This window comes from Zophobas morio, unplaced genomic scaffold, assembly GCF_036711695.1.
Source record: "Zophobas morio isolate AGI-343-1 ecotype UQ-CSIRO unplaced genomic scaffold, CSIRO_AGI_Zmor_V1 ptg000041l, whole genome shotgun sequence".
Lineage (NCBI taxonomy): Eukaryota > Metazoa > Arthropoda > Insecta > Coleoptera > Tenebrionidae > Zophobas > Zophobas morio.
The window spans coordinates 1,007,844-1,022,543 of record NW_026972146.1 but is presented as its reverse complement, the minus strand read 5'-3'; the positions used below and the strand labels follow the sequence as shown (position 1 = coordinate 1,022,543).

At 31.6% G+C, this 14,700-nt stretch overlaps 2 protein-coding genes across 2 annotated transcripts; both read left to right on the top strand.

The window, feature by feature from the left end:
- The first annotated feature begins 3,602 nt into the window (after nucleotides 1-3,602).
- On the top strand, nucleotides 3,603-5,284 carry LOC135140784 (arginine/serine-rich coiled-coil protein 2-like). The gene is made up of 2 exons (XM_064071461.1): nucleotides 3,603-4,899; nucleotides 4,945-5,284. Exons 1-2 carry the CDS (start codon nucleotides 3,603-3,605, stop codon nucleotides 5,262-5,264), a joined length of 1,617 nt encoding a protein of 538 aa, XP_063927531.1. The 3' UTR covers nucleotides 5,265-5,284.
- A 4,435-nt stretch (nucleotides 5,285-9,719) lies between these two features.
- Nucleotides 9,720-11,683, top strand: LOC135140783 (uncharacterized). Its single transcript, XM_064071460.1, has 3 exons — nucleotides 9,720-10,304; nucleotides 10,377-11,139; nucleotides 11,185-11,683. The coding sequence occupies exons 1-3, from the start codon at nucleotides 9,720-9,722 to the stop codon at nucleotides 11,502-11,504; spliced, it is 1,668 nt and encodes a 555-aa protein (XP_063927530.1). The 3' UTR covers nucleotides 11,505-11,683.
- The last annotated feature ends 3,017 nt before the right edge of the window (nucleotides 11,684-14,700 follow it).

Sequence of the window (14,700 nt, the reverse complement as noted above, 5' to 3'; positions counted from 1 at the left end):
AATCGAAACATCAAAAAACTGAAAAATGTAAAATTTAAAAAATTTAATTCAAGAATCAAAAACTGAAAATTTAAAATATTGAAAATTCCAAAAATTAAATGAGGAAAAACTGGGAAATCGAAGAGCCGAAAAAGTCGAACATTTAAAAGGAAGAGGAATGAAGCGTCAAAAAATCTAAAAATAGGAAAATTATCATCAAATAATCGAGAAATCGAAAAGTCAGGAAGTTCAAAAATCGAAAAACTAAAGAGTTCAAAATTACTCAAAATGGAAAAATCTAAAAGTTATTAATAATAAAAAAATCTAGAAACTGAACAATCAAAGTAAACATATTAAGAAAAAAAGCCAAAATGTAGCCCCGCCCACCCGCCCTACCTCAATTGTGAAGTTTTTTTTTATTTGTCGTACGCCAAGAAGGCGGAGCTTAATAGCAAAATTCTTATTGTTTCTGTACAAGAAATTACCATGCACTATTTACGCTAACCGTGTAACTGAAAAGTCGAAAAATTAATAATTTTTTAATATCGATGAATGGAATAACCGAAAAGTCGAAAAATCCACAGAATCGAAATATCAAATAATCCAAAAATGAAAATATCGATAAACTGAAAACCCAGACTTTTAGAATTTCCAAAAACTAAAATGTTGGAAAATTGAGAAATCGAATAAAGAAATTGTAAAACTGAAAGATTGAATAATCAAAAAATGTAGAATTTAAAAAATCAAAAAAAAAATCGAGAAACCGAAATTAAGAAATTGAAAAGTCGAATATCGAAACGTCAAAAAATCTAAAAATTGAAAAAAAAAAGGAAAATCGGAAAATCGAACAATTGACAAATCGCGAAGTTCAAAACTCGAAATAGTTCAAAATCGATAAATCCAAAAACTGAACAATCGAAAAATTGGAAAACCGAGAAGTCGAAAAATCGAAACATCAAAAAACTGAAAATTTCAAATACTGAAAAATGTAGAAACTGAAAAATTCCAAAAATTAAATGAGGGAAAATTGGGAAATCGAAGAGGCGAAAAAGTTCAACATTTAAATAATCTGCAAATCAAAACATCGAAAAATACAAAAATCCCGGAATTGAAGCGTCAGAAAATGTAAAAATAGAAGAATTTTAAATGAAAAATCGAAATGTCGAACAATCGAGACGTCGAAAAGTCAGGAAGTTCAAAAATCGAAAATCTGAGAATTCAAAATTACTCAAAACCGAAAAATCCAAAAGTTATTTATAATAAAAAAAACAAATCTAGAAACTAAACAATCAAAAAATTAAAAGCCGAAAAGTCGAACAACTGAAAAATCTAGAAATCGAAACATAAAAAAATTTTAAACTGAAACATTGCGGAATGAAACATCAAAAATCGAGTACTGGAAACATCAAAAAGGTGAAAATTGAAAGATTTAAGTCTTAAAAAAAATCGATAAATCTGAAAATTGAACAAAAATCGAGTAAATCGAAAAATCTAAAATCTAGAAGTCCAAAGATCGATAAATCAAAAACTCCAAGATTTAAAAAAATTGAAAATACGGTAAACTGAAGAATCGAAAAACTGAAAAATTCCAAAAATAAAATAAGGAAAAATTCGGAAATTGAAAAATCGGAGCATCAAAAAATTGGAAAATCCAAAAATCGAAAACGAAAAAGTCGGAACAATTGAAAAATCTAGAAATCGAAAAATTCAAAAGTCGAGGAATTGATGCGTCAGAAAATCTAAAAATAGAAAAATTTTAAATGAAAAATCCAAAAATTGGAAAATCGAAAAATCGAAAGGTCGAACAATCGAGAAATCGAAAATCTGAGAGTTCTAAATGACTCAAAATCGAAAAATCGAAAACTTATTTATAATGAAAAAAAATCTAGAAACTGAACAATCAAAAAATCAAAAGCCGAAAAAATCGAACATTTGAAAAATCCAGAAATCGAAACATCAAAAAATGTAAAAATTGAAACATCGAGAAAGAATCATCAAAAATTGAGAAGTGGCGAAGTTGATAAATAGAAAAATGGAGAAATCAAAATGGTCTAAAATCGAAAACTCGGAAAGTCGAAAATTGGAAAGTTGAAAGATTCGATATTAAAAAAATACGATAAATCTAAAAATTGAACAATCGGTAAATCTAGAAATCAGAACGTTAAAAAAATAAAAACTATCAAATTGAAAGATTAAAATATCGAAAAAACGAAGAAACGAAAAACTGAAAAAAATTAAATTTAAAAATCAAAAATTGAAAATTTGGAAATCGGTAAATTGAAGAATTGAAAAACTGAAAAATTCCAAAAATAAAATGAAGAAAAATTGGGAAATCGAAAAATTGAAAAATCTAGAAATCGAAAGTTGAGAATTCGAAATTGTCCAAAATCGATAAATCCAAAAACGAAACAATCGAAAAATTGGAAAACCGAGAAGTCGAAAAATCGAAACATCAAAAAACTGAAAAATGTAAAATTTAAAAAATTTAATTTAAGAAATTTAATTTAAGAATCAAAAACTGCAAATTTTAAATACTGAAAAATCTAGAAACTGAAAATTTCCAAAAATTAAATGCGGAAAAATTGGGAAGTCGAAGAGCCAAAAAAGTCGAACATTTAAAAATCTGCAAATCGAAAAATTCAAAAATCGAGGGATTGAAGCGTCAAAAAACCTAAAAGTAGAAAAATTTTGAATTAAAAATCCAAAAATTGGACAATCGAAACATCGAAAGTTCGAACAATCCAGAAATCGAAAAGTCAAGAAGATTAAAAATCGAAAAACTGAGAGTTCAGAATTACTCAAAATCGAAAAATTTAAAAGTTATTTAAATAAATCGATAAATCTGAAAATTGAACAAAAATAAAAAACCGAGAAAACGAAAACTCCAATATTTAAAAAATCTGAAATTTGAAAATACGGTAAACTGAAGACTTGGAAAACTGAAAAATTCCTAAACTAAAATAAGGAAAAATTCAGAAATTGAAAAATTGAAACATCGAGAATTGAAACATCAAAAATCGAGAACTCGAAAAGTCGCCATGTAGAAAAATGGAGAAATCAAAATAGTCCAAAATGGAAAACTCGGAAAGTTGAAAATTGGAAAGTTGAAAGATTCGAAATTAAAAAAATACAACGAAAAATCGATAAATCAATAAGTCAAAACGTCAAAAACCTGAAAACTGTAAAATTCCAAAAATTGAAAGATTAAAATATCTAAGAATCGAAAAACTGAAAAAAATTAAATTTACAAATCAAAAATTGAAAAATTGGAAAACCGAGGGATCGAAAACTCCAAAATTTAAAAAATCGAAAATTTCTAAATCAGTAAATTAAAGAATTGAAAAACTAAAAAACTGCTGCAACTCATTAACTCCGACGAGAACTTCCTCTTATACAAACTCCTGATCAACGTCCAGCGGCACATTTTCGAATACCCTGAGTTCGTGATCAATAAAAGCGACGAGCGAAGCGAGCAGGGGTGGTTTCAGGGTGTTAAAACTCTGACCGTGAAGATTCTGACGGACGTTTTGGACTATAAATTGTCGAAGGCGGTTTTTGGGGGTGAAGTGGTGAGTTTTGAGTTCGTCGGGCAACATAATGTGTGGAATGAGAGGGTTAAAGCGATGAAGAAGCGCTCAGGGCGGCGAGGGGTGGATCGTGAGGTGGCGATTAGTTCCCGGGTTGTTCGGGACGCTCCCGAAAAAATCAACTGGAAACTGTTTCTGGATTTGTTTTTTTTGAAAGACCCGTGCCGCGTCAAGGTTATTTTTCGACAGAAACCGGGGTGTTTTAATGTGTTTCACGTCTGTCATTTTCTGTATACGAAGTTGGTGATGTTTTTGGAGGAAATTATGGATGACCCAGAGGAAATTGGCGAGGTTTCAGTAGAAATGCAGTCTGACGATAGTGACAAGAAATTAGTTCCTGAGGAAGAGGAAGACGACGATGTTCCGTCCGACTTCTTCGACGACTTTGCGAACGAGGATTTCTTAGACGGGTTGGACATTCTGGACGACAAGGTAGCTGAAGTTGCGAAAATCACGAAACCCGATTATCACAAAGAGAACGAATCCAACAACAAGAAAGTACTTAAGTCGAGTGACAAAGAACGGTCTTCGTCTGAGAACGAGTCTAAAGACAAAAAGATGTTAAAATCGGGCAAGCAACATGAGGAACGGTCTTCAGTTAAAGATGGGTGTGACGATGATAGAATATTGCAGCCTGGCCATGCGCTCAGGGAACGACTGAGATTACGAGACGAACGACGCGAACGCGCCAGGTCTCGAATACGCTTGAAGTCAAAAAGTCGGTTTGAATCTAGAGATAGATCTAAGATAAGTTCGAATAGTACAGTCCGGAAGTACATCACGACCACGAGTCGGATTGTTATTAAAACTAGAGTGAGAAGTAGAACACCGTCACCGTGTCGTTCCAAACGGGAAAAAAGAAGTAGAAGTCGAGAGTGTCGTTCCAGAAGACTTCCACACAGGTTTACCACCAGAAATAGAACTAGGTCTCCTTCACCGTACACTTCGAAACGACGAAAAAGAAGCAGAAGCCCCGATTATCGCTCCAGAAGGCGCAGTTTGAGCAGAGGTTCCAACAAATCGCCTACTAGAAGGGTCCTTCCACAGAACTCATTGCTGGAAGAAATCAAGAAAAAAATCAACGAGGTTAAACCTCGTATCGCTTTACCCAGGGTACAACCAGTACCAATGACTCGTGTTCCTCTGATTCCTAACCCACGCCCACCCTACAACCAAAATTTTGTTGTGGCTGCTCCTGTTCCCTACCAGCAACGAGTACTAGCACCCATACCGCTAATTCCGCTTCCAGAAACTGCGCCTTCAGCTAAAACAACCCAACGAGATACATCTGCGAATCATTCAGTTTTTGCCCATCTCCAGAAAAAAGCTAAAGGTAAGTGAATGAGTTAGGTGGCACCAATCACAAATGTCTTTGTAGTACTTCGGCGCTGTCACGATTTGACTCAATTTCTGAACCACAATCCGCGTCCGACTTGTTTGGCTAAGTCCTTGCCGAAATTGTCTACGTCGCCGAGGTACCAGTCGCCGGTGAAGACAGCGCTGGATCTGTCGTTCAAGTTTACGTCACCGCCGGAGCAACCTGTCAAGGATACCTACGCAGAGGCGCTCCACAAGGTTGTGGAACAAGCCGGAATAGTGAAGGAAGTTGGTGTCAAGAGAGACAAAGTCGTGGATAAAGTTACCGAAGTCCTGGAAACGCTGAAGAAGGCCTTGTCTGCCGCAGTGCAGAAGGAATGAATTGTGCCATAAAACTTAGTCAATTCAAATTTTTTAATGTCTATAATTTTCTACGTACTTAGTTCTATCCAACTAAAGACTCATTTTTTGAAAATCTATCATTTTCTACGTACTTAGTTTTATCCAACTAAAGACTTATTTTGTTTTTTGTAAATAGTTTGATTCCTATATGAATGTTATATTATTTTTGTATACCGTATTGTTAATTCTATTGAAAATACATTATTATTTTTATCCCTTTTATTGTCTACCAACCTACAGAACGAATCCAAAATTGAAAATATCGATGAATTGAGAAACCCAGACTTTTAGAATTTCCAAAAACTGAAATGTTGGAAAATTGAGAAATCAAATAAAGAAATTGTAAAACTGAAAAAGTGAATAATCAAAAAATGTACAATTTAAAAAATCAAAAAATTCAAAAATGGAAATATGGAAGAATTGAAAAATCGAAAAAACGAGAAATCGAGAAACCGAAATAAAAAAATCGGAAATCGATATGTCAAAAATTCTAAAAAGTGAAAAATTTTAAATTAAAAATCCCAAAATTGAAAAAAAGGAAAATCGACAAATCGAGAAGTTCAAAAATCGAAAAATTGATAATTCGAAATTGTCCAAAATCGAAAACTCCGAAATCGAAACGTCAAAAATTCTAAAAAGTGAAAAATTTTAAATTAAAAATCCCAAAATTGAAAAAAAGGAAAATCGACAAATCGAGAAGTTCAAAAATCGAAAAATTGATAATTCGAAATTGTCCAAAATCGAAAACTCCGAAATCGAAACGTCAAAAAATCTAAAAAGCGAAAAATTTTAAATTAAAAATCCCAAAATTAAAAAAAAAAAGAAAATCGACAAATCGAGAAGTTCAAAAATCGAAAAATTGAGAATTCGAAATTGTCCAAAATCGAAAACTCCGAAAATTATTTAAAATTAAAAAAATCGAGAAATCGAAACATCAAAAAACTGAAAAATGTAAAATTTAAAAAATTTAATTCAAGAATCAAAAACTGAAAATTTAAAATATTGAAAATTCCAAAAATTAAATGAGGAAAAACTGGGAAATCGAAGAGCCGAAAAAGTCGAACATTTAAAAAATCTACAAATCGAAAAATTCAAAAATCGAGGAATGAAGCGTCAAAAAATCTAAAAATAGGAAAATTATCATCAAATAATCGAGAAATCGACAAGTCAGGAAGTTCAAAAATCGAAAAACTAAAGAGTTCAAAATTACTCAAAATGGAAAAATCTAAAAGTTATTAATAATAAAAAAATCTAGAAACTGAGCAATCAAAGGTAAACATATTAAGAAAAAAAAAGGCAAAATGTAGCCCCGCCCACCCGCCCTACCTCAATTGTGAAGTTTTTTTTTATTTGTCGTACGCCAAGAAGGCGGAGCTTAATTGCAAAATTCTTATTGTTTCTGTACAAGAAATTACCATACACTATTTACGCGAACCGTGTAACTAAAAAGTCGAAAAATCAATAATTTTTTAATATCGATGAATGGAATAACCGAAAAAGCGAAGTCCGAAAAATCCACAGAATCGAAATATCAAATAATCCAAAAATGAAAATATCGATAAACTGAAAACCCAGACTTTTAGAATTTCCAAAAACTAAAATGTTGGAAAATTGAGAAATCGAATAAAGAAATTGTAAAACTGAAAGAGTGAATAATCAAAAAATGTAGAATTTAAAAAATCAAAAAAAATCGAGAACCCGAAATTAAGAAATTGAAAAGTCGAAGATCGAAACGTCAAAAAATCTAAAAATTGAAAAAAAAGGAAAATCAAAAAGTCGAACAATTGACAAATCGCGAAGTTCAAAATTCGCAATTGTCCAAAATCGATAAATCCAAAAACTGAACAATCGAAAAATTGGAAAACCGAGAAGTCGAAAAATCGAAACATTAAAAAACTGAAAAATGTAAAATTAAAAAAATTTAATTAAAGAATCAAAAACTGAAAATTTGAAATACTGAAAAATGTAGAAACTGAAAAATTCCAAAAATTAAATGAGGGAAAATTGGGAAATCGAAGAGGCGAAAAAGTTCAACATTTAAAAAATCTGCAAATCAAAACATCGAAAAATACAAAAATCGGGGGATTGAAACGTCAGAAAATGTAAAAATAGAAGAATTTTAAATGAAAAATCGAAATGTCGAACAATCGAGACGTCGAAAAGTCAGGAAGTTCAAAAATCGAAAATCTGAGAATTCAAAATTACTCAAAATCGAAAAATCTAAAAGTTATTTATAATAAAAAAAACAAATCTAGAAACTGAACAATCAAAAAATTAAAAGCCGAAAAAGTCGAACAACTGAAAAATCTAGAAATCGAAACATTAAAAAATTTAAAACTGAAACATTGCGGAATGAAACATCAAAAATCGAGTACTGGAAACATCAAAAAGTTGAAAATTGAAAGATTTAAATCTAAAAAAAATCGATAAATCTGAAAATTGAACAAAAATCGAGTAAATCGAAAAGTCCAAAGATCGATAAATCAAAAGATTTAAAAAAATTGAAAATACGGTAAACTGAAGAATCGAAAAACTGAAAAATTCCAAAAATAAAATGAGGAAAAATTCAAAAATTGAAAAATCGGAGCATCAAAAAATTGGAAGATCCAAAAATCGAAAACGAAAAAGTCGAACAATTGAAAAATCTAGAAATCGAAAAATTCAAAAGTCGAGGGATTGATGCGTCAGAAAATCTAAAAATAGAAAAATTTTAAATGAAAAATCCAAAAATTGGAAAATCGAAAAATCGAAAGGTCGAACAATCGAGAAATCGAAAATCTGAGAGTTCTAAATGACTCAAAATCGAAAAATCGAAAACTTATTTATAATAAAAAAAAAAATCTAGAAACTGAACAATCAAAAAATCAAAAGCCGAAAAAATCGAACATTTGAAAAATCTAGAAATCGAAACATCAAAAAATGTAAAAATTGAACCATCGAGAAAGAAACATCAAAAATTGAGAAGTCGCGAAGTTGATAAATAGAAAAATGGAGAAATCAAAATGGTCTAAAATCGAAAACTCGGAAAGTCGAAAATTGGAAAGTTGAAAGATTCGATATTAAAAAAATACGATAAATCTAAAAATTGAACAATCGGTAAATCTAGAAATCAGAACGTTAAAAAAATAAAAACTATCAAATTGAAAGATTAAAATATCGAAGAAACGAAAAACTGAAAAAAATTAAATTTAAAAATCAAAAATTGAAAATTTGGAAATCGGTAAATTGAAGAATTGAAAAACTGAAAAATTCCAAAAATAAAATGAAGAAAAATTGGGAAATCGAAAAATTGAAAAATCTAGAAATCGAAAGTTGAGAATTCGAAATTGTCCAAAATCGATAAATCCAAAAACGAAACAATCGAAAAATTGGAAAACCAAGAAGTCGAAAAATCGAAACATCAAAAAATTGAAAAATGTAAAATTTAAAAAATTTAATTTAAGAATCAAAAACTGCAAATTTTAAATACTGAAAAATCTAGAAACTGAAAATTTCCAAAAATTAAATGCGGAAAAATTGGGAAGTCGAAGAGCCAAAAAAGTCGAACATTTAAAAATCTGCAAATCGAAAAATTCAAAAATCGAGGGATTGAAGCGTCAAAAAACCTAAAAGTAGAAAAATTTTGAATTAAAAATCCAAAAATTGGACAATCGAAACATCGAAAGTTCGAACAATCCAGAAATCGAAAAGTCAAGAAGATTAAAAATCGAAAAACTGAGAGTTCAGAATTACTCAAAATCGAAAAATTTAAAAGTTATTTAAATAAATCGATAAATCTGAAAATTGAACAAAAATAAAAAACCGAGAAATCGAAAACTCCAATATTTAAAAAATCTGAAATTTGAAAATACGGTAAACTGAAGACTTGGAAAACTGAAAAATTCCTAAACTAAAATAAGGAAAAATTCAGAAATTGAAAAATTGAAACATCGAGAATTGAAACATCAAAAATCGAGAACTCGAAAAGTCGCCATGTAGAAAAATGGAGAAATCAAAATAGTCCAAAATGGAAAACTCGGAAAGTTGAAAATTGGAAAGTTGAAAGATTCGAAATTAAAAAAATACAACAAAAAATCGATAAATCTAGAAATCAAAACGTCAAAAAACTGAAAACTGTAAAATTCCAAAAATTGAAAGATTAAAATATCGAAGAAACAAAAAACTGAAAAAAATTAAATTTAAAAATCAAAAATTGAAACATTGGAAAACCGAGGGATCGAAAACTCCAAAATTGAAAAAATCGAAAATTTGGAAATCAGTAAATTAAAGAATTGAAAAACTAAAAAACTGCTACAACTCATTAACTCCGACGAGAACTTCCTCTTATACAAACTCCTGATCAACGTCCAGCGGCACATTTTCGAATACCCTGAGTTCGTGATCAATAAAAGCGACGAGCGAAGCGAGCAGGGGTGGTTTCAGGGTGTTAAAACTATGACCGTGAAGATTCTGACGGACGTTTTGTATTATGAATTGTCGAAGGCGTTTTTTGGGGGCGAGGTGGTGAGTTTTGAGTTCGTCGGGCAACATAACGTGTGGAATGAGAGGGTTAAGGCGATGAAGAAGCGGTCAGGGCGGCGAGGGGTGGATCGAGAGGTGGCGATTAGTTCCCGGGTTGTTCGGGACGCTCCCGAAAAAATCAACTGGAAACTATTTCTGGATTTGTTTTTTTTGAAAGACCCGTGTCGCGTCAAGGTTATTTTTCGACAGAAACCGGGGTGTTTTAATGTGTTTCACGTCTGTCATTGTCTGTACACGAAGTTGGTGATGTTTTTGGAGGAAATTAAGGATGACCCAGAGGAAATTGGCGAGGTTTCAGTAGAAATGCAGTCTGACGATAGTGACAAGAAATTAGTTCCTGAGGAAGAGGAAGACGACGATGTTCCGTCCGACTTCTTCGACGACTTTGCGAACGAGGATTTCTTAGACGGGTTGGATATTCTGGACGACAAGGTAGCTGAAGTTGCGAAAATCACGAAACCCGATTATCACAAAGAGAACGAATCCAACAACAAGAAAGTACTTAAGTCGAGTGACAAAGAACGGTCTTCGTCTGAGAACGAGTCTAAAGACAAAAAGATGTTAAAATAGGGCAAGCAACATAAGGAACGGTCTTCAGTTAAAGATGGGTGTGACGATAATAGAATATTGCAGCCTGGGCATGCGCTCAGGGAACGACTGAGATTACGAGACGAACGACGCGAACGCGCCAGGTCTCGAATACGCTTGAAGTCAAAAAGTCGGTTTGAATCTAGAGATAGGTCTAAGATAAGTTCGAATAGTACAGTCCGGAAGTACATCACGACCACGAGTCGGATTGTTATTAAAACTAGAGTGAGAAGTAGAACACCGTCACCGTGTCGTTCCAAACGGGAAAAGAGAAGTAGAAGTCGAGAGTGTCGTTCCAGAAGACTTCCACACAGGTTTACCACCAGAAATAGAACTAGATCTCCTTCACCGTACACTTCGAAACGACGAAAAAGAAGCAGAAGCCCCGATTATCGCTCCAGAAGGCGCAGTTTGAGCAGAGGTTCCAACAAATCGCCTACTAGAAGGGTCCTTCCACAGAACTCATTGCTGGAAGAAATCAAGAAAAAAATCAACGAGGTTAAACCTCGTATCGCTTTGCCAAGGGTACAACCAGTACCAATGACTCGTGTTCCTCTGATTCCTAACCCACCCCCACTTTACAACAAAAATTTTCTTGTCGCTACTCCAGTTCCCTACCAGCAACGAGTACTAGCACCCATACCGCTAATTCCGCTTCCAGAAACTACGCCTTCAGCTGAAACAACCCAACGAGATACATCTGCGAATCATTCAGTTTTTGCCCATCTCCAGAAAAAAGCTAAAGGTAAGTGAATGAGTTAGGTGGCACCAATCACAAATGTCTTTGTAGTACTTCGGCGCTGTCACGATTTGACTCAATTTCTGAACCACAATCCGCGTCCGACTTGTTTGGCTAAGTCCTTGCCGAAATTGTCTACGTCGCCGAGGTACCAGTCGCCGGTGAAGACAGCGCTGGATCTGTCGTTCACGTTTACGTCACCGCCGGAGCAACCTGTCAAGGATACCTACGCAGAGGCGCTCCACAAGGTTGTGGAACAAGCCGGAATGGTGAAGGAAGTTGGTGTCAAGAGAGACAAAGTCGTGGATAAAGTTACCGAAGTCCTGGAAACGCTGAAGAAGGCCTTGTCTGACGCAGTGCAGAAGGAATGAATTGTGCCATAAAACTTAGTCAATTCAAATTTTTGAAAATCTGTAATTTTCTACGTACTTAGTTCTATCCAACTAAAGACTTATTTTGTTTTTTGTAAATAGTTTGATTCCTATATGAATGTTATATTATTTTTGTATGCCGTATTGTTAATTCTATTGAAAATACATTATTATTTTTATACTTTTTATTGTCTACCAACCTACAGAACGAACATGAAAAGAATGGGTAAAATATACATTTTTCGCTGACGCTTTTAGAGCTGAATGTTCTCGTTGATACTAACTTTCATGTTCAACTTGTGCCGTATTTAAACGGGGTGTAGGAGAAAACTGAAAGATTTAAGTTGATTAGTACAAAAATTTACCATTTACATGTTTCAAGTTTCTTGTTGGCAAAATGTAGGCCCGCCCACCCACCCTATCTCAATTGTGATGAATTTTTCATTCGTTGTCAGATCGAGGGGCTGAGCTTAATTGCAAGCTCCATATTTGTCTACAAGAATTTATCATTTTAAACATGTTTTAAGTTTGTTGTTCTGGAAAGACTACGTAAATTAAGACAAAAGGCAAAATATAAGCCCCGCCCACCCACCCGATCTCAATTGTGATGATTTTTTTTTTAATCGTCGAGCAAAAGTAGCGGAATTTAATTGCAAAATCCTTATTGTTTCTCTACAAGAAATTACCATGCACTATTTACGCGATCCGTGTAACTGAAAAGTCGAAAAATCAATAATTTTTTAATATCGATGAATGGAATAACCGAAAAAGCGAAGTCCGAAAAGTCGAAAAATCCACTGATTCGAAATATCAAATAATCCAAAAATGAAAATATCGATAAACTGAAAAACCCAGACTTTTAGAATTTCCAAACACTGAAATGTTGGAATATTGAAAAATCGAATAAAGAAATTGTAAAACTAAAAGAGTGAATAATCAAAAAATGTGGAATTTAAAAAATCAGAAAATTCAAAAATAGAAATATGGAGGAATTGAAAAATCGAGAAACCGAAATTAAGAAATTGAAAAATCGAAAATAGAAACGTCAAAAAATCTAAAAATTGAAAAAAAAATGAAGGAAATTCGAAATTGTCCAAAAACTGAACAATCGAAAAATTGGAAAACCGAGAAGTCGAAAAATCGAAGCATCAAAAAATTTGAAAAAGTAAAATTTTAATTTAAAAATCAAAAACTGAACATTTGAAATACAGAAAAATCTAGAAACTGAAAATTTCGAAGTCGAAAGGCCGAAAAAGTCGAACATTTAAAAAATCTGCAAATCGAAACATCGAAAAAATCAGAAAATCTAAAAATAGAAAAATTTTAAATAAAATTGGAAAATCGAAACATCGAAAGGTCGAACAATCGAGAAATCAAAAAACTGAGTTCAAAATCGAAAACTTATTTATTATAAAAAAAAATATAAATCTAGAAACTGAATAATCAAAAAATCAAAGGCCGAAAAAGTCGAACAACTGAAAAACCTAGAAATCGAAACAGAAAATTTTAAAACTGAAACACAGAGAAATGAAACATCAAAAATCGAGTACTCGAAAAATTAAAAAGTTAAAAATTGAAAGATTTGAGATTAAAAAAATTGATAAATCTGAAAATTGAACAAAAATAAAAAATCGAGAAAATTTGAAAATACGGTAAACTGAAGAATTGGAAAACAAAAAAATTCCAAAAATAAAATGAGGAAAAATTCGGAAATTGAAGAATTGAAAAATCGGAGCATAAAAAAATTGGAAAATCCGAAAATCGAAAGCCGAAAAAGTCGAACATTTGAACAATCTACAAATACAAACATCGAAAAATGCAAAAATTGAAACATCGAAAAATGAAACATCAAAACTCGAGAACTCGAAAAGTCGCCAAGTTGAAAAATAGAAAACTGGAGAAATCAAAATAGTCCAAAATCGAAAACTCGGAAAGTTGAAAATTGGAAAATTGAAAGATTTCAAATTAAAAAAAAAACGATAAATCTAAAAACTGAACAAAAATAAATGGAACATTTAAAAAATCTACAAATCGAAACATCGAAAAATTCAAAAATCAAGGGATTGAAGCGTCAGAAAATCTAAAAATAGAAAAATTGGAAAATCAAAACATCGATAACTGAGAATTCAAAATTACTCAAAACCCAAAAATCCAAAAGTTATTTATAATAAAAAAAGATAAATCTACAAACTGAACAATCAAAAAATCAAAAGCCGAATAAGTCGAACACTTGAAAAATCTAGAAATCGAAACAAAAAAATTTAAAACTGAAACACTGAGAAATGAAACATCCAAAATCGATAAATCTGAAAATTGAACGAAAATAAAAATCGAGAAATCAAAAACTCCAAAATTTAAAAATCTGAAATTTGAAAATACGGTAAACTGAAGACTTGGGAAACTGAAAAATTCCAAAAATAAAATGAGGAAAAAATCGGAAATTGAAGAATTGAAAAATCTACAAATCGAAACATCGAGAAAGAAACATCAAAAATCGAAGTTGCGAAGTTGAAAAATAGAAAAATGGAGAAATCTAAATAGTACAAAATCGAAAACTCGGAAAGTTGAAAATTGGAAAGTTGAAATATTCGAAATTAAAAAAATATGATAAATCTAAAAAGTGAACAATCGATAAATCTAGAAATCAAAACGTTAAAACACTAAAAACTATAAAATTGAAAGATTAAAATAAAAAATATCGAAGAAACGAAAAACTGAAAAAAATTGAATTTAAAAATCAAAAATTGAAAAATTGGAAAACCGAGGAATTGAAAACTCCAAAATTTAAAAAATCGAAAATTTGGAAATCGGTAAATTGAAGAATTGAAAAACTGAAAAATTCCAAAAATAAAATGAGGAAAAATTGGGAAATCGAAAAATTGAAAAATCGGAACATCGAAAACGAAAAAGTCGAACAATTGAAAAATTTAGAAATCGAAAGTTGAGAATTCGAAATTGTCCAAAATCGATAAATCCAAAAATGAGACAGTCGAAAAATTGGAAAACCAAGAAGTCGAAAAATCGAAACATCAAAACACTGGAAAATGTAAAATTAAAAAAATTTAATTTAAGCATCAAAAACTGAAAATTTGAAATACTGAAAACTCTAGAAACTGAAAATTTCCAAAAATTAGCAAGTCGAATAGTTGAAAAAGTGAAGATTTAAAAATCTGCAAATCGAAAAATTCATAAATCG

Bases quoted from the DNA above. Each gene is read 5' to 3' on its own strand.
- LOC135140784 (XM_064071461.1), top strand. From the start codon at position 3,603: ATGAAGAAGCGCTCAGGGCGGCGAGGGGTGGATCGTGAGGTGGCGATT. The intron at 4,900-4,944 runs GTAAGTGAATGA...ATGTCTTTGTAG, and splicing joins TCTCCAGAAAAAAGCTAAAG to TACTTCGGCGCTGTCACGAT.
- LOC135140783 (XM_064071460.1), top strand. From the start codon at position 9,720: ATGACCGTGAAGATTCTGACGGACGTTTTGTATTATGAATTGTCGAAG. The intron at 10,305-10,376 runs GTACTTAAGTCG...ATGTTAAAATAG, and splicing joins ACGAATCCAACAACAAGAAA to GGCAAGCAACATAAGGAACG. The intron at 11,140-11,184 runs GTAAGTGAATGA...ATGTCTTTGTAG, and splicing joins TCTCCAGAAAAAAGCTAAAG to TACTTCGGCGCTGTCACGAT.